Source organism: Salmo salar, chromosome 11, assembly GCF_965601325.2.
Source record: "Salmo salar chromosome 11, fSalSal1, whole genome shotgun sequence".
Classification (NCBI taxonomy): Eukaryota; Metazoa; Chordata; class Actinopteri; order Salmoniformes; family Salmonidae; genus Salmo; species Salmo salar.
The window spans coordinates 112,680,305-112,705,986 of NC_138301.1; the positions used below are offsets into that span (position 1 = coordinate 112,680,305).

The 25,682-nt window shown below is 42.6% G+C and overlaps 1 protein-coding gene across 2 annotated transcripts; it reads left to right on the forward strand.

Moving 5' to 3' along the window:
* On the forward strand, window positions 1–25,606 carry mapk9 (mitogen-activated protein kinase 9). Of its 2 annotated transcripts, none has more exons than XM_014129605.3 (12): window positions 1–226; window positions 2,051–2,207; window positions 2,423–2,552; window positions 2,748–2,806; window positions 10,150–10,288; window positions 16,405–16,570; window positions 16,787–16,858; window positions 17,280–17,462; window positions 17,667–17,791; window positions 20,193–20,256; window positions 21,221–21,292; window positions 21,696–25,606. In XM_014129605.3, exons 2-12 carry the CDS (start codon window positions 2,092–2,094, stop codon window positions 21,833–21,835), a joined length of 1,266 nt encoding a protein of 421 aa, XP_013985080.1. In that variant the 5' UTR covers window positions 1–226; window positions 2,051–2,091; the 3' UTR covers window positions 21,836–25,606. The 2 variants fall into 2 exon arrangements, with proteins under 2 accessions (XP_013985080.1, XP_082814410.1); XM_082958284.1 differs by lacking the exon at window positions 1–226 and adding an exon at window positions 257–1,347.
* The last annotated feature ends 76 nt before the right edge of the window (window positions 25,607–25,682 follow it).

The following is a 25,682-nucleotide window of genomic DNA, read 5'->3' on the forward strand; positions in this document are numbered from 1 at the left end:
TTGTCCCAGCAGCACCCCTTCGCCTGCCTCCGCCCCACCGGTCATGCTACGGACAGGACCGCAACGTTTTCAGCCAAACTACAAGGAAACATAAACACAAAGTCGCCAATTTCACTGAACATACCAAGTGGAACGATTGTTCTTCTAGACACATCTGGTGGCGCGACATTTCATTTGGTTAGCGGGTGTACGCATGGGAGTGATCCGGCAAAAGAAAAGGCAGAAGGTAAATCAGGCTATCGTTTTCATCCAGATTGTTCTTCGGCGCACTGTCTGCTGTGACTGGTACATTTACTGTTACTTTAGCTTTGCTATCGAGAAAATAAATGACAGGAATAAAATACAAAATGATGATACTGATAGCATTGAATATGTGAATAAGATACAAAACATGTTAGTCTAACTCTTTAATACTGTACATGTGAATAGGTTTGGCCTTTGTAGCTGGCAACCTGGGTTGAACGTGTCATGATGTCGGTATAGCACGCATACTGAGTCATTCATTCGACTAGAATCAGTCTGTGCGATGCATCCAGGTAGCCTATTGAGGACAGAACGCAAATCCCTCAATGTACAGTGACTGTGTGCCTGAGGTATAGAATGTTTGGCAACACTTACACATATTTTGTTCCATGGTAATTATTAGTAGGCAGTAGAATACTTTGTTTAAAAAAAAAAAAAGCATGTAGCCTACAATTTCAGGTAGAACATAGTTATAGGCCACAGTTGGCTAAATCGTAGCAAGTTATTACATAGGTTATTATTATTACTGTGGTCTGGTGTAAAGTCAAATGTGCTCGAATGTTTTGTAGCTAATTAGCAAAATATAAAAATAAAACAAATGTGTATCATGTAAATGCGAGAAATGAAAACATTATGACAGTCAGCCTCAAATAATATCTGGTTATTAGGCCAACTGAAAAGCCTGACTATGTCCGAGCTAGGCCTACAGTTGTTTAACTCACCCATGTCATCTTGCACAACACAGATGCCCCATAATCACTTCTGACCACTAGATCATATTATTTAAATGACATGTTGGCAACTGTGGGGTCATATCTAACCCGTGGGATGAACCAGTGGTTTACAGTTGGCAGCTGCCCATTGCGCCATTGCTGAGGGACCATGAGGCTTTTCTAGGTCACCATCTATCTACTAACTAGCCACAAGACTCTTGACATACTAGTGTATCTGTCTGCCCTTACCAACGTGTGAGAGAGAGAGTGCATGCGTTTGCGTGTCTAACATAGGATTGACTGCAATATTTTTTCCTGATTGTACGCGTCTCTTAACAGGTCTGCATGCTGTTAGTTGCTGCCGATCTGAGCTCTACCTGACCAGGATCAGGTGAAACACAGCCTTGTCCTCCAGGCATTTAATTGTGAACGTTCCAAGGGGAGATGAATCATGGTGTTTTTCTTCTTTGTTTTATTCACCCAGAACAGCACAGCTTTATAACTTTGAATTCAGGATTTGTATGTAGATGTGGTGTATGCCACCCAAGCACTACATCTGCTGCTCCGGGTAGAGTTCTGCTGCAGCCCACTAAGAGGGTACTGCTCACCCTGAGTCACATTCAGCATGCCCTCCACTCTGTCCATGTTATGGCTGACCGGCTCTGGGAACCATGGAAAAAAGGGAGAAAACAGGACAGAGTCATATCGCCCAAGGTTCCTCTATGTCATCCAGCATCACGCAGATTACTGTTATGGCCAAGAGAGATTGTGTGGGCGCCTGAACAGCGTTGCGTTTGCTGTGTGTGTGTGTGTGTGTGTGTGTGTGTTTGCCAGCTAACAACATCCACTATGTACCATAACTACATTATTCATTTTGTTTATTACATGCTATCATGCAACTATAATGAAATATTGGTTCCACATGAATTGGTCTGTTATTTGTGAATCTTTCCTAATTTATAGTTATTTCCCTCTCTACTGTAGAACTAGTGGTAATAGTAGTAGTGCTATAACATGCCCTAAGAACATAATCTGATATGATATTGGATGATATTATCATAATATTCGAATTCTTCTGTTCTCTCTCTCCTCAGGTTGTATCCTATTCGTTAGTGGCAGCACGGGGGGAGGAGCCATGAGTGAGGGGGAGGGGCTCTTCCACAGCGTGCAGGTGGGTGACTCCACCTTCACTGTGCTGACCCGCTATCAGCAGCTCCGCGCCATCGGGTCTGGTGCCCAGGGCATTGTCTGGTGAGTGGGCATGGCACTGCCACACTGTTATTTAAACTCCTCACAATCATCCTGCTGTTGCATTGACTGTGAACACGATGAGTCATTCCTTCAATAGACGATGGAATACTTTGTTCCACAGTAATCAAGGTGTGGTGTCCTATTTTCATGGAAAACAGTGATAAATCAGATGGTGTCTCCTCTCCTCCCACTCCTCTGTGTGTCTGTCTATGTAGCTCGGCCCTGGACAGTGTCCTTGGGGTCCCTGTGGCGGTGAAGAAACTGAGCCGGCCCTTCCAGAACCAGACCCACGCCAAGCGGGCCTATAGGGAGTTGGTGCTGCTCAAGTGCGTCAATCACAAAAATGTACGTCACTGTGGACATACTCAGCTGTCCACGTATGTGGGTCTTTTAGACCTCGTCATTATGGCGAATTCCTTTGTGTGTGACTTCATTGGCTAACTATACTGTATGTGTGTGTATGAAATTATTGATTTAGTCTTATATCACCAAATTAGTGTCATATTTCAGTCTCCTGATATATTGTCTCTTCTCCTCCAGATTATTAGGCTCCTGAATGTCTTCACACCACAGAATTCACTGGAGGAGTTCCAGGATCTGTAAGTCGGCTGCAGGCTCATACTTTTTGCTTATCCTTTTATGGTAAGCATTATTCTCCTCATCACTGCTGCTGGGCTGCACTGCCTCCTTCCTATGAGAGTCTGGTTGCTTGAGAGAGAGGATGCTATGTAATCACAAGCTTAGTAGTGACCTTCAAAGCACATACACATTTTAACACATTATTATACATAAAAAAGATCTACATGACCGTATTGCAGGAGACAGAGGAAATAACTGAGAAATAACCTCAATGACTGTATTGCAGGAGACAGAGGAAATAACTGAGAAATAACCTCAATGACTGTATTGCAGGAGACAGAGGAAATAACTGAGAAATAACCTCAATGACTGTATTGCAGGAGACAGAGGAAATAACTGAGAAATAACCTCAATGACTGTATTGCAGGAGACAGAGGAAATAACTGAGAAATAACCTCAATGACTGTATTGCAGGAGACAGAGGAAATAACTGAGAAATAACCTCAATGACTGTATTGCAGGAGACAGAGGAAATAACTGAGAAATAACCTCAATGACTGTATTGCAGGAGACAGAGGAAATAACTGAGAAATAACCTCAATGACTGTATTGCAGGAGACAGAGGAAATAACTGAGAAATAACCTCAGAGTAATATATAGAGGGATACCTTAAAATGAAAGTTGAAATAGTTTTTAGGAATAAAAGAGCTCATATTACGACTTCCGACTTCCGACGTATGTTATAAAACTCTAGATGTCAGTGGGCGGGGCTCCATAATAGAGGGGTCCTGGTTGGCTGGACCAGATGTAAGTACTGGAATCTTAGGAGTGGTTGTCCCATGAAGTTAGATAGAGGACTCTAGATGGATATAAGCAGTTTTAGCATGGATATTGATGGGGAGTAGGGCTGACCCCATTTAGTCGACTGGTCGATTGTTTGGTCGATAGGCTGTTTGTCGACCAAGATCTTTTTGTTGTTGAGCACCACGAGACACCTGTCTGATTTGCTCCTGCCTCAGTGGACTAATCCATTGAGGAGGCGGCAGGGATGCAACGTTCCAAGAATAAGGGGAGTGTGGCTCAGATGCACAAGGCACATCTCTCTCCAGCCATTTTGTGTGTATTTATTGTTTCATAACTTCATTATGAGCATTATTTGCTGTGTCTATCAATTCCCCATTACATATATCACCAGTAGTGGCCTACATTTACTGTTAATTCCCATAATTTCTAATCTGCAATGTTTATTTGGTTATGGTAATTTCTGTTAGGCTAATGCATTCAACATGTTAAACTCAGCAAAAAAAGAAACGTCCCTTTTTCAGGTCCCTGTCTTTCAAAGATAATTCGTAAAAATCCAAATAACTTCACAGATCTTCATTGTAAAGGGTTTAAACACTGTTTCCCATGCTTGTTCAATGAATCATAAATAATTAATGAACATGCACCTGTGGAACGGTCATTAAGACACTAACAGCTTATAGACGGTAGGCAATTAAGGTCACAGTTATGAAAATGTAGGACACTAAAGAGGCCTTTCTACTGACTCTGAAAAACACCAAAAGAAAGATGCTCAGGGTCCCTGCTCATCTGCGTGAATGTGCCTTAGGCATGCTGCAAGGAGGCATGAGGACTGCAGATGTGGCCAGGGCAATAAATTGCAATGTCCGTACTGACAGAGCTACAGGGAGACAGGATGGACAGCTGATCGTCTTCGCAGTGGCAGACCACATGTAACAACACCTGCACAGGATCGGTACATCCGAACATCACACCTGCGGGACAGGTACAGGATGGCAACAACAACTGCCCGAGTTACACCAGGAATGCACAATCCCTCCATCAGTGTCAGACTGTCTGCAATAGGCTGAGAGAGGCTGGACTGAGGGCTTGTAGGCCTGTTGTAAGGCAGGTCCTCACCAGACATCACCGGCAACAACGTTGCCTTTGGGCACAAACCCACCATCGCTGGACCAGACAGGACTGGCAAAAAGTGCTCTTCACTGACGAGTCACGGTTTTGTCTCACCAGGGGTGATGCTCGGATTTATGTTTATCGTTGAAGGAATGAGCGTTACACCGAGGCCTGTACTCTGGAGCGGGATAGATTTGGAGGTGGAGGATCCGTCATGGTCTGGGGCGGTGTTTCACAGCATCATCAGACTGAGCTTGTTGTCATTGCAGGCAATCTAAACACTGTGCATTACAGGGAAGACATCCTCCTCCCTCATGTGGTACCCTTCCTGCAGGCTCATCCTGACATGACCTTCCAGCATGACAATGCCACCAGCCATACTGCTCGTTCTGTGCATGATTTCCTGCAAGACAGGAATGTCAGTGTTCTGCCATGGCCAGTGAAGAGCCCGGATCTCAATCCCATTGAGCACGTCTGTTGGATCGGAGGGTGAGGGCTAAGGCCATTCCCCCCAGAAATGTCCAGGCACTTGCAGGTGCCTTGGTGGAAGAGTGGGGTAATAACTCACAGCAAGAACTGGCGAATCTGGTGCAGTTCATGAGGAGGAGATGCACTGCAGTACTTAATGCAGCTGGTGGCCACACCAGATACTGACTGTTACTTCTGATTTTGACCCCCCCCTTTGTTCAGGGACACATTATTCCATTTCTGTTAGTCACATGTCTGTGGAACTTGTTCAGTTTATGTCTCAGTTGCTGAATCTTATTATGTTCATACAAATATTTACACATGTTAAGTTTGCTGAAAATAAACGCAGTTGACAGTGAGTGTCACGCCCTGACCATAGAGAGCCCTTGTTTCTCTATGGTGTGGTAGGTCAGGGCGTGACGAGGGGGTGTTCTAGTTTAAAATTTCTATGTTGGTGTTTTGGTTTGGTTCCCAATTAGAGGCAGCTGGTAATCGTTGCCTCTAATTGGGGATCATATTTAAGTAGCTATTTCCCCACCTGTGTTTGTGGGATATTGTTTTGTGTTTGTGCATGTGCACCATGTAGTCACGTTTCGTTGTTCGTTTATTGATTTATTTGCTTTTGCTTAAAGTTTCACTTTGTAATAAATATGTGGCACTCAACATCCGCTGCGCCTTGGTCCCGTTCTTACGACAACCGTGACAGTGAGAGGACATTTCTTTTTTTGCTGAGTTTATTATTACAGTCGTTTACCGTTCTCGTTGCAAAGTTCACAACCTATGATACGCTTGTGAGAAACTTTTTTTTTTATTACATCCCATTTAGGAGTTCTGTAAATGTATTCATTGTCTTTTGTTTGAAACACTCCTGTCAATGTTGAGTAAGACACGCACCTGATTATGCACATGGAAGTAGGCCTAGGCTACCTGGCCTGATTGGTCTGATTAGTATAATTCCAGCTCTCTCCAATTCGATAACGACTCAGCATGAAAGGGAAAAATGTAATGCTCTTATCCAGTGGAAACGTCATAAAAAACTTGTGCACTTCTTATTCCTTGTACAAATAGCCTACAGCTATGTCTGGCCCGAGCTCACTGGCGGGGAAACTCTGAGGGCCCAGAATATTTTATACAATGCTGCAAGTTTGCTAGCGTGAGTTTCGGGCTGACCAAGTTGATAGTTGATACATTGTTGTAAGTTTGTTGCAAACAGGCCATGTGTAGCCAATGTGATTTATTTTTATCAGGATATTTTCTACCTGCAGGCTGCAATGTTTTATTTGTTGGCTTTATGTAGGCTATTTTTTTTACATTGTTGGTTATGGCAATAAAAATTACTTTTAGATTTGTATAATTTTCATTTAGACTGAAATAGAATGTAGATTAACCACAGACAATGATTTTGAGATACAGACCATTAAAAATGAAACTGTTCCACAAAAATGTGCATATGAAAATCATAACTGGCACGCAGATTGGTAGAAATGGTAAGATAAATTGGCACTCCAAATGGAAAAGGTTGCCGACCGCTGGTGTAGCCTATTACTGGCAACTTCAGGAGAATAACGGCCAGCAGCTGCAGGAGGAGGGCCGGGAACAGGTTTATTTTTTTTCATGTTTAGGCTATCTTGATCTCTGGCTCCCTCTTGAGTCATTTGTGTATCTTAGTTATTTAATCAAACAGCGTGCTTGAAGCAAGTTCAGTAGATATACATAGAGTTGCACATTTTGGGGAATATTCAGAGGTGGAAACTTTCCGTGGGAATTAACGGGAATATATGGGAATTAACAGAAATATATGCAAATTAATATTGATGCCATTTAAATGTAGATGTTTGTTGCATTGGATATATTTATCATATCATATGGAGACGGAAACATAAACCTTTTACCTTATCATAAGTAGACATAATTGCAATTGATAAAATCCTTCCAATAGAAATTTAAAAAATGATTTAGTTACGAATTGAACTTTAATTAAATGAGTTGACTCTTCACATGGGATGATTTCACTGAACAACAAAATAAAGGGAATATCGCATCTCCCAAAAACATTTTCAACATACATCTGTAAAATGATAGTCTAGAAACTAAAGCTTTAGTTCTCTTCCTCTCAGGCTTCCATGTCTTCTCCCTGGACCTCCTCAATGTCCACACCTCTTGAACATCAGACTCTGAGGCCTCATCTTCACTGTCACTTTCCAACCTTGTTGAGGATGGCTTGTTGTCAGGCTCAAAAAGCCTCAATGGCCACCAATTTTTCAACCCTGTTGCGTGCTTCGGTGTGTGTGTGTTCCCAAACAAGGACCAGTTGCGCTCTGAGGCGGCTGATGTTGGTGGGATTTGGAGGATGATCGAGGAAACAGGGGAAAGAGCCTCAGATCCACAAAGTCCCTTCCACCAGGTGGCTGATGAGATATGTTCGCACAACTGCCATATTGCATCTCCATCCCAAAGCCCTTGCTTGGAAGTGTACTTCACCAGACTGCCAAGAACCTTGCCCTCATCCAGGCCAAGGTGGCGAGACACGGTAGTGATGACACCATAGGCCTTGTTGATCTCTGCACCAGACAGGATGCTCTTGCCAGCATACTTGGGATCCAACATGTACGCTGTGGCGTGTATGGGCTTCAGGCAGACGTCTTCACGCTTTTTAAGGTATTTCAGAATTGCAGTTTCCTTTGCTTGGAGCAACAGTGAAGTGGGCAGGGCAGTACGGATTTCTTCTCTTACATCTGCAAGCAGAGTCTGAACATCAGACAGGATGGCATTGTCTCCCTCAATCTGTGCAATGGCTACTGCTATAGGTTTCAGGAGTTTCAGGCTGCTTACCACTCTCTCCCAAAATACATAATCCAGGAGGATCCTCTTGACGGGGCTGTCCATATCGGCAGACTGTGATATGGCCATTTCTTGGAGAGACTCCTTCCCCTCCATGAGACTGTCAAACATGATGACAACACCACCCCATTGAGTGTCGCTGGGCAGCTTCAATGTGGTACTCTTATTCTGTTCACTTTGCTTGGTGAGGTAGATTTCTGAAATAACTTGATGACCCTTCACATACCTAACCATTTCTGTGGCTCTCTTGTAGCGTTTATCCATTGATTTCAGTGCCATGATGTCCTTGAGGAGCAGATTCAATGCATGAGCAGCACAGCCAATGGATGTGATGTGAGGGTAGGACTCCTCCACTTTAGACCAAGCAGCCTTCATGTTCGCAGCATTGTCTGTCACCAGTGCAAATACCTTCTGTGGGCCAAGGTCATTGATGACTGCCTTCAGCTCATCTGCAATGTAGAGACTAGTGTGTCTGTTGTCCCTTGTGTCTGTGCTCTTGTAGAATACTGGTTGAGGGGTGGATATTGATGTAGTTAATTATTCCTTGCCCACGATCATTCGACTACCCATCAGAGATGATTGCAATACAGTCTGCTTTCTCTATGATTTGCTTGACCTTCACTTGAACTCTGTTGAATTCTGCATCCAGCAAATTAGTAGATAAAGCATGTCTGGTTGGAGGGGTGTATGTTGGGCGAAGAACATTCAGAAATCTCTACAGCTCTACACATTGCCTGTGAGCATAGCTTCCCTGTGGCTCAGTTGGTAGAGCATGGTGTTTGCAATGCTAGCATGGTGTGTGGAATCAAACCCAGGGTTGTGGGTTCGATTCCCACGGGGGGCCAGTACCAAAAAAAAAATGCATGAAATGAAATGTATGCATTCACTACTGTAAGTTGCTCTGGATAAGAGTGTCTGCTAAATGACTAAAATGTAAATGTAAGCATCAGAAGTGAACCAGTTGCATACACAGCTTCAGCAAGACATTCATCAGCATTTCTCTGACTATGTTCCTCCATTGAATCCAAGAAATGTCTGGTTCCAGGAGGACCATGAGCTGTTGCTATCGATAAGGTGTCTGATTCATCATTTTCACCTCGAATAGAAGTAGAGGGACTTTTGTCAGGGTTTGCTTGTTGTGAGCCTTTACGGAACTTTATGCACTTGGCCAGATGATTCTGCATTTTTGTTGCATTCTTCACATATGATTTGGCACAGTATTTGTAAATGTACACAGCTTTTCCTTCTACATTAGCTGCAGTGAAATGTCTCCACACATCAGATAGTGCCAGTGGCTTTTTCCTGTATAGATAAAAATAATAATAATACAATTCCATGTACATGTAAATATTTAAGCAGTTAGATTAAAGAACTCCTTTGTAAGATGTTTTAAAATGAAACATGTATGGACACAGGTGAATTAACACTCCTCAGTTAGCAGGCTCAAGCAAGCTAAAACCCATATGGTAGCAAAAACTAACTAGCAGAAATTGTTAACAAGTTAGAATTGATTTAAACACGCTTTGCTGTGGGCTACTATTTATTAGTTAACACAAAATCATGTATATCATATAAAATATATTCACCCCACCCAGTATTGTAATGAAAACTTACCAGAAAGCATGTAGTCCTTGGCTCAGACAGTGTAGTAGTGTGGGCTCTGTAGCATCTCATTAGTGTGCAAGATCTTGAGAATCAGCTGTACATGTGATGGAAGAGTGCACTGCACATGTGATGGAAGAATGCACTGTGCATGCAGAGGGTTGCAATTCCATTGGATTGGGGATAGTTTAACCAAAATATGCCACAAGACCTAGAATTGCCTTATGTGTATCCCACAAAAAAGGTACACTGTTATAAGCTGACTTTTTAAATAAATTTAAGCAAAATTCCCCATATTCCAAGGCTTAACTTCCCATGGAAAATTTCCGGAAAGTTACCGACGCTTTGCAACCCTGCATATACAGAAGTTTATTTTATTAAAACACATATGGTGTTTCTATATATGGAAAAATGCACGTTTTACAATTTCGTTTAAATGATTGGTCGAAAGAAAAGACGATTCTCGGTTGACCATTAGGCACAGCCCTAATGGGGTAGTCTATCTAACTCTATGGGTGGTCCCCTGTCTGTTTGCCAGTTACCTGGTGATGGAGCTGATGGATGCCAGTCTGTGCCAGGTCATCCACATGGATCTGGACCATGAGAGGATGTCCTACCTGCTCTACCAGATCCTCTGTGGCATCAGACACCTGCACTCCGCTGGCATCATCCACAGGGTCAGTCATTGGCTGATCATAAATGGTTGTGAATATGTGTTGTATGCAGATAATAACGTAAGCCATGTAGACATCTACTGTACTTGCCTAACATATTGATTTGAATTTGTATTACATCATCATTATCATCCCCACCATCATAACCATCACCATCATCATAACCACCATCATCATCACCACAATCATAACCATCATCATCACCATCATCATAACCACCATCATCATCACTACCATCATAACTATCATCATCACCACCATCATAACTATCACCATAACCATCATCACCACCACCATCATCATCACCACCATAACCTTTACCATCATCATCATAACCATCATAACATCACCATCATCATCATAACCATCATAACCACCATCGTCATCACTACCATCATAATCACCATCATCACAGCCACCATCATCACCACTATCATCACCACCATCATAACATCATCACAATCATTACCTTCACCATCAACACCACCGCCATCACCACCACCACTATCATAACCATCACCATTGTAACCATCACCATCATAACCATCATCACCACCATCACCGTCATCACCACCATCATAACCATCATCATCACCACCATAACCATCCACATCATCATCACCACCATCATCATCATCACCATAATCACCACCACTACCATCATCACCACCATCATATCATCACCACCATCATCATTCACCGCCATCATAACCATCACCACCACCATCATCATAACCATCACCACCATCATAACCATTATTCACCGCCATCATAATCATCACCACCATCATCACCACCATCATAACCATCATCAACATCATCACCACTATTATCACCATCATCACCACCATCATAACCACCATCATCATCACTACCATCATAATCACCATCATCAACACCATCATCTTCACCAAAACCATCATAATCATCACCATCATCATAATATCATCATCAACATCAAAACCATCATCATCACCACCATCATTACTACCATCATCATCGCCACCACCCTCATAACAATCATCATCACCACCATCATCACCATCATCACCACCACCATCATCACCACCATCATAACCATTATAACCATCATCAACATCATCACCACTATTATCACCATCACCACCATCATCATAACCATCATAACCATCATCAATACCATCATCATCACTACCATCATAATCACCATCATCACCACCATCATCTTCACCAAAACCATCATAATCATCACCACCATCATAATATCATCATCAACTACATAACCATCATCATCTCCACCATCATCACTACCATCACCACCACCACCCTCATAACAATCATCATCACCACCATCATCCCTACATCATCATCACCATCATAACCATCATCATCACCACCATCATCATAACCATAATCATCACCATCATGACCATCATCATCATCATCATCATCATAACCATAATCATCACCATCATGACCATCATCATCATCATAACCATCATCATCACCATCCTTACCATCATCACTACCATCATCACCACCATCATCACCACTATCACCACCATCATAACATCATCATCACCACCATCATCATAACCATGACCATCATAACCATCATCATGACCATCATCACCGCCACCATCATAACCATCATCATCATGACCATCTTCACCACATCATCATAACCATCATCATCATGACCACCATCACCACCACCATCATAACCATCATCATCATGACCATCATCACCACCACCATCATAACCATCATCATCACTACCATCATAATCACCATCATCACCACCATCATCTTCACCAAAACCATCATAATCATCACCACCATCATAATATCATTATCAACTACATAACCATCATCATCTCCACCATCATCACTACCATCATCATCACCACCACCCTCATAACAATCATCATCACCACCATCATAACCACCATCATCACCATCATCATCACCATGCCAACCATCATCACTACCATCACCACCATCATAACCATCATCACCACTATCACCACCATCATACCATCATCACCACCATCATCATAACCATCATCATCATGACCATCATCACCGCCACCATCATAACCTTCATCATCATGACCATCTTCACCATCATCATGACCACCACCACCATCACAACCATCATCATCATCACCACCACCATCATAACCATCATCATCATAACCATCATCACCACCATCATCATAACCATCTTCATCATGACCATCATAACCATCATCATCATGACCATCATCGTCACCACCATCATAACCATCAACACCACCGTCATCACCACCACCATCATAACCATCACCATCATAACCATCACCACTGCCATCATAACCATCATCACCACCACCATCATATCCATCACCAGCATCACCTCCACTATCATAACCATCATCATCATGACCATCATCACCACCATCATAACCATCATCACCACCACCATCATAACCACCACCATAACCATCACCATCAACACCACTATCATCACCATCATCACCACTATCATCACCACCATCATAACCATCATCACCACTCTCATCACCACCATCATAACCTCATCATCACCATTGTGACCATCATCATCACCACCATCATAACCATTATAACCATCATCAACATCATCACCACTATTATCACCATCACCACCATCATCATAACCATCATAACCATCATCAATACCATCATCATCACTACCATCATAATCACCATCATCACCACCATCATCTTCACCAAAACCATCATAATCATCACCACCATCATAATATCATCATCAACTACATAACCATCATCATCTCCACCATCATCACTACCATCACCACCACCACCCTCATAACAATCATCATCACCACCATCATCCCTACATCATCATCACCATCATAACCATCATCATCACCACCATCATCATAACCATAATCATCACCATCATGACCATCATCATCATCATCATCATCATAACCATAATCATCACCATCATGACCATCATCATCATCATAACCATCATCATCACCATCCTTACCATCATCACTACCATCATCACCACCATCATCACCACTATCACCACCATCATAACATCATCATCACCACCATCATCATAACCATGACCATCATAACCATCATCATGACCATCATCACCGCCACCATCATAACCATCATCATCATGACCATCTTCACCACATCATCATAACCATCATCATCATGACCACCATCACCACCACCATCATAACCATCATCATCATGACCATCATCACCACCACCATCATAACCATCATCATCACTACCATCATAATCACCATCATCACCACCATCATCTTCACCAAAACCATCATAATCATCACCACCATCATAATATCATTATCAACTACATAACCATCATCATCTCCACCATCATCACTACCATCATCATCACCACCACCCTCATAACAATCATCATCACCACCATCATAACCACCATCATCACCATCATCATCACCATGCCAACCATCATCACTACCATCACCACCATCATAACCATCATCACCACTATCACCACCATCATACCATCATCACCACCATCATCATAACCATCATCATCATGACCATCATCACCGCCACCATCATAACCTTCATCATCATGACCATCTTCACCATCATCATGACCACCACCACCATCACAACCATCATCATCATCACCACCACCATCATAACCATCATCATCATAACCATCATCACCACCATCATCATAACCATCTTCATCATGACCATCATAACCATCATCATCATGACCATCATCGTCACCACCATCATAACCATCAACACCACCGTCATCACCACCACCATCATAACCATCACCATCATAACCATCACCACTGCCATCATAACCATCATCACCACCACCATCATATCCATCACCAGCATCACCTCCACTATCATAACCATCATCATCATGACCATCATCACCACCATCATAACCATCATCACCACCACCATCATAACCACCACCATAACCATCACCATCAACACCACTATCATCACCATCATCACCACTATCATCACCACCATCATAACCATCATCACCACTCTCATCACCACCATCATAACCTCATCATCACCATTGTGACCATCATCATCACCACCATCATCATCATCACTACCACTATCGTCACCACCATCATAACCATCATCATCACAATCATTACCTTCACCATCAACACCACTGCCATCACCACCACCACCATCATAACCATCACCATCGTAACCATCACCATCATAACCATCACATCATCACCACCATCATCATCACCACTACCATCATATCCATCATCAACACCACCGTCATCACCACTATCATCACCAACATCATAACATCATCACCATCGTGACCATCATCATCACCAGCATCATCATCACCACCACCATCATCACCACTATCGTCACCACCATCATCACAATCATAACCATCACCATCATAACATCATCACCATCATGACCATCATAACACCACCACCATCATAACCATCACCATCGTAACCATCACCATCATAATCATCACCACCATCATCATCACCACTACCATCATATCCATCATCATCACCACCATCATAATCATCATCACCACTACCATCATAACTATCACCATCATCACCACCATCATCATCACCACTACCATCATATCCATCATCATCACCACCATCATAATCATCATCACCACTACCATCATAACTATCACCATCATCACCACCATCATTATCATCTTCATCACCACTCTCATCACCACCATCATAATCTCATCATCACCATTGTGACCATCATCATCATCATCATCACTACCACCATCATCACCACTATCGTCACCACCATCATAACCATCATCATCACAATCATTACCTTCACCATCAACACCACTGCCATCACCACCACCACCACCATCATAACCATCACCATCGTAACCATCACCATCATAACCATCACATCATCACCACCATCATCATCACCACTACCATCATATCCATCATCAACACCACCGTCATCACCACTATCATCACCAACATCATAACATCATCATCACCATCGTGACAATCATCATCACCAGCATCATCATCACCACCACCATCATCACAACTATCGTCACCACCATCATAACCATCATCATCACAATCATAACCATCACCATCATAACATCATCATCACCATCATGACCATCATAACACCACCACCATCATAACCATCACCATCGTAACCATCATAATCATCACCACCATCATCATCACCACTACCATCATAACTATCACCATCATCACCACCATCATCACCACCATCATAATCATCATCATCATCACCACCATCATAACCATCATCATCACCACCATTGTAACCATCATTATCACCACCATCGTAACATCATCATTATCACTACCATCGTTACATCATTATCACCACCATCGTAACCATCATCACCACCATCATCATAACCATCATCATCATGACCATCATAACATCATCACCACCACCATCATTACCACCATCATCACCACCATTGTAACCATCATCATCATCACCACCATCATAACCATCATCATCATGACCATCATCACCACCATCATCATAACCACCATCATCACCACCATCATAACCATCATCATCATGACCATCATAACTATCATCATCATGACCATCATCACCACCACCATCATTACCATCATCACCACCAGGCTATCTGCATTGTGTTCCACCACCCACCAACCCCTCTTTTACGCTACTGCTACTCTCTGTTCATCATATATGCATAGTCACTTTAACCATATCTACATCTACATACTACCTCAATCAGCCTGACTAACCAGTGTCTGTATGTAGCCTCGCTAACTTTATAGCCTCGCTACTGTATATAGCCTGTCTTTTTACTGTTGTTTTATTTCTTTACCTACCTATTGTTCACCAAATACCTTTTTTACACTATTGGTTAGAGCCTGTAAGTAAGCATTTCACTGTAAGGTGAAATGTGCTGAATACCTGTTGTATTCAGCGTACGTGACAAATAAACTTTGATTTGATAACCATCATCATCATGACCATCATCACCACAAGCATCATAACCATCATCACCATCAATTTATCAACTTTGTTTGTATCTCCTCCAGGACCTGAAGCCCAGTAACATAGTGGTGAAGTCTGACTGTACTCTGAAGATCCTGGACTTTGGGCTGGCCAGAACAGCCTGCACTAACTTCATGATGACCCCTTACGTTGTGACCCGATACTACAGAGCACCAGAGGTCATCCTGGGCATGAAGTATAAAGAGAATGGTAAGAAATGCTCAAGGATATTACCTTCTATTCTCAATCTCACCAACAGGATAAAACACTATTAGTTACTTGATTATAAATGTCCATCTTGCACTGTTGACCATCTATGGCTGTTCTCCTTTTACCAGCAGCAAGGGTCCACATATGACTGGTTATGGTGCTGTGTGAGATGAATGTGTGTGATGTGTGTGATCTCTATGTTTGTTTTCCTCCAAGTGGACATCTGGTCAGTGGGATGCATCATGGGAGAGATGGTGAAGGGCAGCGTTATATTCCAGGGCACGGATCGTATCCTTACCCAGTCGATCTATGACTCCCTATATGCTGTTTTTACATCTATAATATTACCATTTTGTCTGTGTGTTTAAACTCTATTTGGTTCACTTTTAGAGACATTGTATTATGTGTCTGCCAGGTTGACTTCCGCATGGCAAGGTCAGGCATGTCGGGATGTTCTTCCCCACATTCAATTGAAAAAACAACATCAGCTAGCTACTTCCTTAGCATACAGGCATTTCATTCACATTGATGAATTGATGGTCCGTACTAACTCGAAAAGTCTGGATCCTAATTGCTAAAGCCTCTTGCTACTGCTGTGTATGGTGCAATAATCAATATCCCATTTCCTATGTTTCTCTACCTCCCCCTGAGGTATAACTAGGTGTTTTGCATTAGTTTGTATATGTGTCCTGAACCAGCTCCGTATCAGACATTGACCAGTGGAACAAGGTGATTGAGGTTCTGGGCACGCCCCCCATGGAGTTTATGAACCGTTTGATGGAGACTGTGAGGAACTATGTGATGAACAAGCCCCAGTACCCAGGGGTCAGCTTCTCTCAACTCTTCCCTGACTGGGCCTTCCCAGCAGAAACAGAGCAGGATCAACTCAAGAGTAAGACTTATACCACCTATAGATGTCTACATACATTCTCTCTCTCTCTCACTCTCTCTCTCTCTCTCTCTCTCTCTCTCTCTCTCTCTCTCTCTCTCTCTCTCTCTTTCTCTCTTTATTGTTTAGCACCTTCCTACCTGATATGCTTCTGACTGAAATATGTTGACAGACATTGGCATATTTTCTGCCTTGTTATCGCTGCAGCCAGTCAAGCACGGGACCTCCTTTCCAAGATGCTGGTGATTGACCCAGAGAGCCGTATTTCAGTGGAGGATGCCCTGGATCACCCCTACATCCACATGTGGTACGACCCAGGAGAGGCTGATGCGGTGAGTCTGGCTATAATATAATAATAAGATAAGCGATTTAACAAACAATCATGCAGTCATACATTTGTTATGGGTGGTCCCAGGAATCAAACCCACTATCCTGGCTTGGCAAGAGCCTTGCTTTACCAACTGAGCTACAGCGCATATCAAATACTTCAGTCAGAAGCATATAAGATAGGAAGGTGCTCATCAATGAAAAGTTTAAATATTGAGAGAGTGAGAGACTATCCTAGCAACGTGATCTGAAGAACTGTAATATCCTATGTTTCCCCAAGTAGTGGCTGAACAAGGACATATTAATTATAAATCTAGCTGTTTTTTCTATAGATCTGCAGGACAGAAAGCTCAGGGGAGGTGGTATGTGTCTCTTTGTTAACAATAGCTGGTGTGCCATAGCTAATTTTAAAGAAGTCTCAAGATTCTGCTCGCCTGAGTTAGAATACCTAATGATAAGCTGTAGACCATACTATTTACCAAGAGAGTTTTCATCTACAGTTGAAGTCGGAAGTTTACATACACCTTAGCCAAATACATTTAAACTCAGATTTTCACAATTACTGACATTTAATCCTAGTCAAAATTCCCTGTCTTAGGTCAGTTAGGAAAACCACTTTATTTTAAGAATGTGAAATGTCAGAATAATAGTAGAGAGAATGATTTATGTCAGATTTTATTTCTTTCATCACATTCCCAGTGGGTAAAAAGTTTACATACACACAATTAGTATTTGGTAGCATTGCCTTTCAATTGTTTAACTTTGGTCAAACGTTTCAGGTAGCGTTCCACAAGCTTCCCACAATAAGTTGGGTGAATTTTGGCCCATTCCTCCTGACAGAGCTGGTGTAACTGAGTCAGGTTTGTAGGCCTCCTTGCTCGCACACACTTTTTCAGTTCTGCCCACAAATTGTCTATGGGATTGAGGTCAGGGCTTTGTGATGGTCACTCCAATACCTTGACTTTGTTGTCCTTAAGCTATTTTGCCACAACTTTGGAAGTATGCTTGGGGTCATTGTCCATTTGGAAGACCCATTTGCGACCAAGCTTTAACTTCCTGACTGATGTCTTGAGATGTTGCTTCAATATATCCACATCATTTCCCTTCCTCATGATGCCATCTATTTTGTGAAGCGCAGCAGTCCCTCCTGCAGCAAAGCACCCCCACAACATGATGCTGCCACCCCCGTGCTTCACGGTTGGGATGGTGTTCTACGGCTTGCAAGCCTCCCCCTTTTTCCTCCAAACATAACGATGGTCATTATGGCCAAACAGTTACATTTTTGTTTCATCAGACCAGAGGACATTTCTCCAAAAAGTACGATCTTTATCCCCATGTGCAGTTGCAAACCGTAGTCTGGCTTTTTTATGGCGGTTTTGGAGCAGCCTTTCAGGTTATGTCGATATAGGACTCGTTTTACTGTGGATATAGATACTTTTGTACCTGTTTCCTCCAGCATCTTCACAAGGTCCTTTGCTGTTGTTCTGGGATTGATTTGCACTTTTCGCACCAAAGTACGTTCATCTCCAAGAGACAGAATGCATCTCCTTCCTGAGCGGTATGATGGCTGCATGGTCCCATGGTGTTTATACTTGCGTACTATTGTTTGTACAGATGAACATGGTACCTTCAGGCATTTGGAAATTGCCAAGGATGAACCATACTTGTGGAGGTCTACAATTTTTTTTTCTGAGGTCTTGGCTGATTTCTTTTGATTTTCCCATGATGTCAAGCAAAGAGTCACTGAGTTTGACGGTAGGCCTTGAAATACATCCACAGGTACACCTCCAATTGACTCAAATTATGTCAATTAGCCTATCAGCAGCTTCTAAAGCCATGACATCATTTTCTGGAATTTTCCAAGCTGTTCAAAGGCACAGTCAACATAGTGTATGTAAACTTCTGACCCACTGGGATTGTGATACAGTGAATTATAAGTGAAATAATCTGTCTGTAAACAATTGTTAGAAATATTATCTGTATTGACCCTCTTTGCACTAACACTTTTGACTCATCACATACGCTGCTGCTACAGTTTATTATCTATCCTGTTGCCTAGTCACTTTATCTCTACCTATATGTACATATCTACCTCAATTACCTAGTACCTCTGCACATCGACTCTGTACTGTTACCCTGTGTGTATAGGCAAGTTATCATTACTCATTGTGTATTTATTCCTTGTGTTATTATTTGATATTTTTCTAATATTTTAAAACTGAAAAAGTTCTCTGATTTGTTGGGAAGCATTTCACTGTTAGTCTACACCTGTTGTTTATGAAGCATGTGACAAGTACAATTAGATTTTCTATCCCTTTGTTTGTGTCAACTTCTTGCAACACTTATTTGGGCTCACACGATCCAACTGTCTATAACTGTATGTGTATGCTGTGATTACGTCTGTAGCCACCACCACAGATATCTGATAAACAACTGGAGGAGCGAGAACACAGCATTGAACAGTGGAAAGGTATGACAACTGTTTTGTTTGTATTTTACCTTACTGTCCCTTCCCCCACAGCCATTATAGAGCTTCTGCTACCTCTCTGTACAAGGATGGTTTATGTGTTTATGTTTTGGCAGCCCATAGCCTGCCTTCCATCAGCCCGTAGCCTGCCTTCCATCAGCCCATAGCCTGCCTTCCATCAGCCCATAGCCTGCCTTCCATCAGCCCATAGCCTGCCTTCCATCAGCCCATAGCCTGCCTTCCATCAGCCCATAGCCTGCCTTCCATCAGTCCATAGCCTGCCTCCCATCAGCCCATAGCCTGCCTCCCATCAGTCCATAGCCTGCCTTCAGTCAGCCCATAGCCTGCCTTCCGTCAGCCCATAGCCTGCCTTCAGTCAGCCCATAGCCTGCCTTCAGTCAGCCCATAGCCTGCCTTCAGTCAGCCCATAGCCTGCCTTCCTTCAGCCCATAGTCTGCCTTCAGTCAGCACATAGCCTGCCTTCAGTCAGCCCATAGCCTGCCTTCCTTCAGCCCATAGCCTTCCTTCAGTCAGCCCATAGCCTTCCTTCAGTCAGCCCATAGCCTGCCTTCCTTCAGCCCATAGTCTGCCTTCAGTCAGCCCATAGCCTGCCTTCCTTCAGCCCATAGCCTTCCTTCAGCCCATAGCCTTCCTTCAGTCAGCCCATAGCCTTCCTTCAGTCAGCCCATAGCCTTCCTTCAGTCAGCCCATAGCCTGCCTTCAGTCAGCCCATAGCCTGCCTAGCTCATGGCCAGCCTTCAGTCAGCCCATAGCATTCCTTCAGTCAACCCATAGCCTGCCAAGCTCATAGCCTTCCTTCAGTCAGCCCATAGCCTTCCTTCAGTCAGCCCATAGCCTGCCTTCAGTCAGCCCATAGCCTGCCTAGCTCATAGCCTGCCTTCAGTCAGCCCATAGCCTGCCTTCAGTCACTGTGAATCAAGGACACCTTTCCTTTCATTTCTTCCAGAGCTGATCTATGACGAGTTGATGGACTGGGAGGAGAGGAACCAGAATGGAGTAATGAAGGAGAACTGTGCAGGTGAATGACCACGGATACTGTGCTTCTGACACATGCACTGCCTGTTGCTGAGGGGCTTTAGAAATGACATTTACAGTATACCTTCCCCGATGTTCACTGTTGGTGAGATCATCCTGGTCCTTATAATCCTTACTCACTTTCTCTAAGCCCAAAAATGAAGACAAATGTTTTTGTTCTCAAGAGAAGGTCAGGGTGTGAGTCACACTGTTATATGTTTTGATGATGTCATACTGTGTATCACTTCATGGGCCCTTATCTCTCTCTCGCTCTCTTTCTCTCTGTCTTTCTCTCTCTCTCTCACTGTCTTTCTCTCTCTCACTGTCTTTCTCTCTCTATCACTGTCTTTCTCTCTCTCCCACTGTCTTTCTCTCTCTCTCACTGTCTTTCTCTCTCTGTGCTGTAGATGAAGTGGCGAACCACAGTGCTACAGCATCCCAGTCGTCCTCTACGAGTGACTTCTCCTCAATGTCCACTGAGCAGACCTTGGCCTCTGACACCGACAGCAGCTGTGTTGACACCCTCACGGGGGCGCTAGAGGAGTGACAGTGAGCCTCTTTCCACCCCGACATCTGTTTCTTTTTCAATCATCACTAACTATCCATCTTCTTAGGTAGCACTTTTCACATTACTTTATACTGTCTATTTTTACTTTGGGTCCCGCTGGATGGTAAATCATACAACCGCTTTTGTTCTTTAAACTGAAAATGATTCCGTTTTAAATTGAACTCTCTCTGTCACTCTTTCCCTATCTCTGTTGTAAATAGTCCATACATACTGTACCATGGATCAAATAAGTCATGCACCTCTAGACTTGTTGTCCAAGCCAAGAGCACACACTGTTCAATGTGTAGTTTGACCACCTACAGTTTCAGTATAAAGTACTGTATATGCATTAAACTAGGGCTAGGCTATAATGTCTTATGACTGTTTTGTCATCGGAAATATCTAATGATGAACAAAAGACGTTGCTGCATGTTACTAAAAATGAATACTTGACTACACATATAAACAGCTGTGATGCAAGATCTTCATGTATTTCCATCCAGAGGACATTAGCCTCCTCTGTGTGAAGAAACAATACTTGGCTCTTGTCTGGGTTTTTCCTCATGAGGGTAAAGAGTGATACGTTTTATGCATGTTATGTGTGTTCATGTACATAAGTATCTATCTATACTGTATACTGTGTGTTTAAATGTAGTGATTGTTGTGATGCTGAGACTGGGTTTTACAGCTGATCCAAATATGCTGAGGCATACAAACTGTACAAAATACATTCATTTATTTTGGAACAAACTATTGTTAAAATGCAATGGGAAACATTTCAGAAATTCGTTGATGTTTGAAAGATGTATTATAATGAAACTGAATGGGAGAAAAGGCGAAGAACGGTGGATACATTGCACTTTCTAGACAATTTCATCTTAAAGTCATTCCAAGAAAAATATTGATTAAAAGAGGGATACAATCATGCATTCAGTTGTTTTTCAGATTGTTTCTAAAAATTGTATGACTATCCAAACTCCCCCTAAACACAAGCAACGCGCAACTGTGTCATCGTCCCAACAGTCTTGAGTCTGCATTTTTTTCCTTTTCTGTGCAGCTCTGTCCTCCAGATACACTCTCATTCTCAATCCTTCAATGGGCAATGTTGAATCTAGCCTGTAATGCTTTACTGTGTGTTGATTGATTTCATAGCGATACGTCTGTTTGGAACGTCTAGACCCTCAGTGTGGTGACAGGAGAAATGTTCCAGGGGTAACCAAAGACAGGTCTCACCACTGATTGGTAGCTTTCTGTCATTGTGTTCTTTTCCAGCCCATTACTGGTGTCCAGAACAGTCTCAATGCTGGACCATTAACTGACAGGTTTGATACCATGCGTCATGTATGTTTGAGAGTACAGTGGACATTCTCCTTGGGACTTGAAAATCAACACTGGCGAGACCCACATTGACTTAGGAATCTTGATAATTCTGGACCTCGATGTCCTGAGAAAGAGCGTTGTGATACCTGACCGACAGATCCATACTAATGTCTTTGCCTCAGTCCTGCTGGGGACAAACTGGACTGGAGCTGTGTTCATGGTGGCAGTCTGCTGGGGACAAACTGGTCTGGAGCTGTGTTCATGGTGGCAGTCTGCTGGGGACAAACTGGACTGGAGCTGTGTTCATGGTGGCAGTCTGCTGGGGACAAACTGGACTGGAGCTGTGTTCATGGTGGCAGTCTGCTGGGGACAAACTGGACTGGAGCTGTGTTCATGGTGGCAGTCTGCTGGGGACAAACTGGACTGGAGCTGTGTTCATGGTGGCAGTCTGCTGGGGACAAACTGGACTGGAGCTGTGTTCATGGTGACAGTTTGCTGGGGACAAACTGGACTGGAGCTGTGTTCATGGTGGCAGTCTGCTGGGGACAAACTGGACTGGAGCTGTGTTCATGGTGGCCCTGAGAAAGATACAATGCATTCGGAAAGTATTCAGATCCCTTCACTTTTTCCACATTTTGTTATGTTACAGCTTCTAAAATGAGATGAAATTGTTAGTATTATTCTAAAATGGATTAAATACATTTTTTTCTCATCAATCTACACACAATATCCCATAATGACAAAGCGAAAACAGTTTATTTTTTTAATGAAAAAAATAAATATATCTGAGAAAGATCAACTCCATGGAGCACACAACACCGCCCCACAACCTCCCAAGGGCTTTTTTCCTCTGGGTTATTGTTTTTCACTGAGTGAATCTAATGTGTGAGGGACATTGAGTGGGGTTGTGTGTCCCTGGTTTGTGCAGTGTAGTAATATACAAGGCTGAAAATCTGAATATGAGTCTGACAATTTTGCTCCTGTTTACTAAGATATGGGGCAGGTTGACTCTTAAATCAACATTGTAAGGTCCCAATCAGTGATGTAGTGGTAAGAGAAAGATGTGGGTAAACTCTGATCGCCAGGCCACCGTGAAAAAAGTCACGCTCCCTTTCAATACATTTTTTCCGCAAAAGGTGGGTAAAGTGTCGGGCAAAATAAAAAGGTGGGTAAACTGTCGGGCAAAATAAAAAGGTGGGTAAACTGTGTTTACTTGTGTTTACAGTCCACTGGTCCCAATCATATTGACCAAACCCTGTGTTTACAGTCCACTGGTCCCAATCATACTTACCAAACCCTACTGGTCTATGTTACCTTATGTATTTATCTCTATCACTCATTTTGTTATCAAACAATCAATACAGACACTTTGTCTGGTTTGCTGTTTAATGCAATCAAACTTGTTTAATACACATTTCTTCAAGACATAGATACATAGTCAAGTCTATAAACTGGAGGTAGAATCTGTTAGATTGGCCTGTCTCTACTGCTTGTGTTCTCTGCTGTGTAATGCCATGTATGGACGCCCACTGGTGGTCTTATTCAGAGATGCATCACTGATGACTCCTTAAAGGTGCTACACATAAGATTTTTTCTTCACATTTTTGCATTGTAATTAAAAAAAATGTCCATAATGTATCTGCCGGTAATAGTGAAATGATAGTGTGTCGCAATATTACTGACCCACCAGTGTTGTGATTGGCTGGTGTATTCGCCTATTGATTTCTTCCGCCACAGCGGCATCTGTGGTCAAACTAGGAAAGCTGTTCTGACTTTGTGGCTGGGATATCTAGTGGAAATCACTCATTTCCTGGTTGAGAAAATTCTATACGGTTGGCTCAATTTCAGTTTATGTGAAAAAACAAGCACTGAATAGTGACCAAAACTGCTGTTTGATGCTGGTGGACCAAAACCAAAAGTAGCTTTCGTTTTGGTCCACCAGCTTCAAACAGCTGTAAAAATGATATGGTTTATTATTGAAAAGATATTTCACAGCAATTTAGATGGTACATTTATTCCCTACACTATGCAGTGCTTGTTTTCTCACATAAGCTGAAATTGAGCAAACAGTGTAGAATTTTAGCAACCAGAAAATGACAAAGCAATTTCCACTAAATAACATAGCTACAAAGTCAGAACAGCTTTCCCAGTTTGAAAACAGATGCTGCACCGGCAGGAGAAATCAATAGGTGAATATCACAGCCAATCACAACACTGGCGGGTCATTAATACGGTGAAACACCATCATTCCACTATCAGTACCGGATATATTATGGACATTTTTCTGAAAATACAATGCAAAAAGAAATCCTATGTGTAGCACCTTTAATATGTTCCACTATATTCATCCTGTCTGAAAAATATGCAAAAACTCAAGAGATGATTATCATTTGACATCAAAGGAGGACAAAATGAATTCTGCTAAATAAAATGCTATTGCTATAGACAGGATCTATTGCTTAAGTCTTTGGTTATTTTATTTCATACAAGTGTGTGTGTTTGCGTGCTTGCATACAAGTGTGTGTGT

Excerpts from the sequence above, each read along its gene's own strand:
- mapk9 (XM_014129605.3), top strand. The coding sequence starts at position 2,092 with ATGAGTGAGGGGGAGGGGCTCTTCCACAGCGTGCAGGTGGGTGACTCC. Across the intron at positions 10,289-16,404 it reads CCGCTGGCATCATCCACAGG|GACCTGAAGCCCAGTAACAT; the intron begins GTCAGTCATTGG and ends TATCTCCTCCAG. Across the intron at positions 17,463-17,666 it reads AGAGCAGGATCAACTCAAGA|CCAGTCAAGCACGGGACCTC; the intron begins GTAAGACTTATA and ends TTATCGCTGCAG.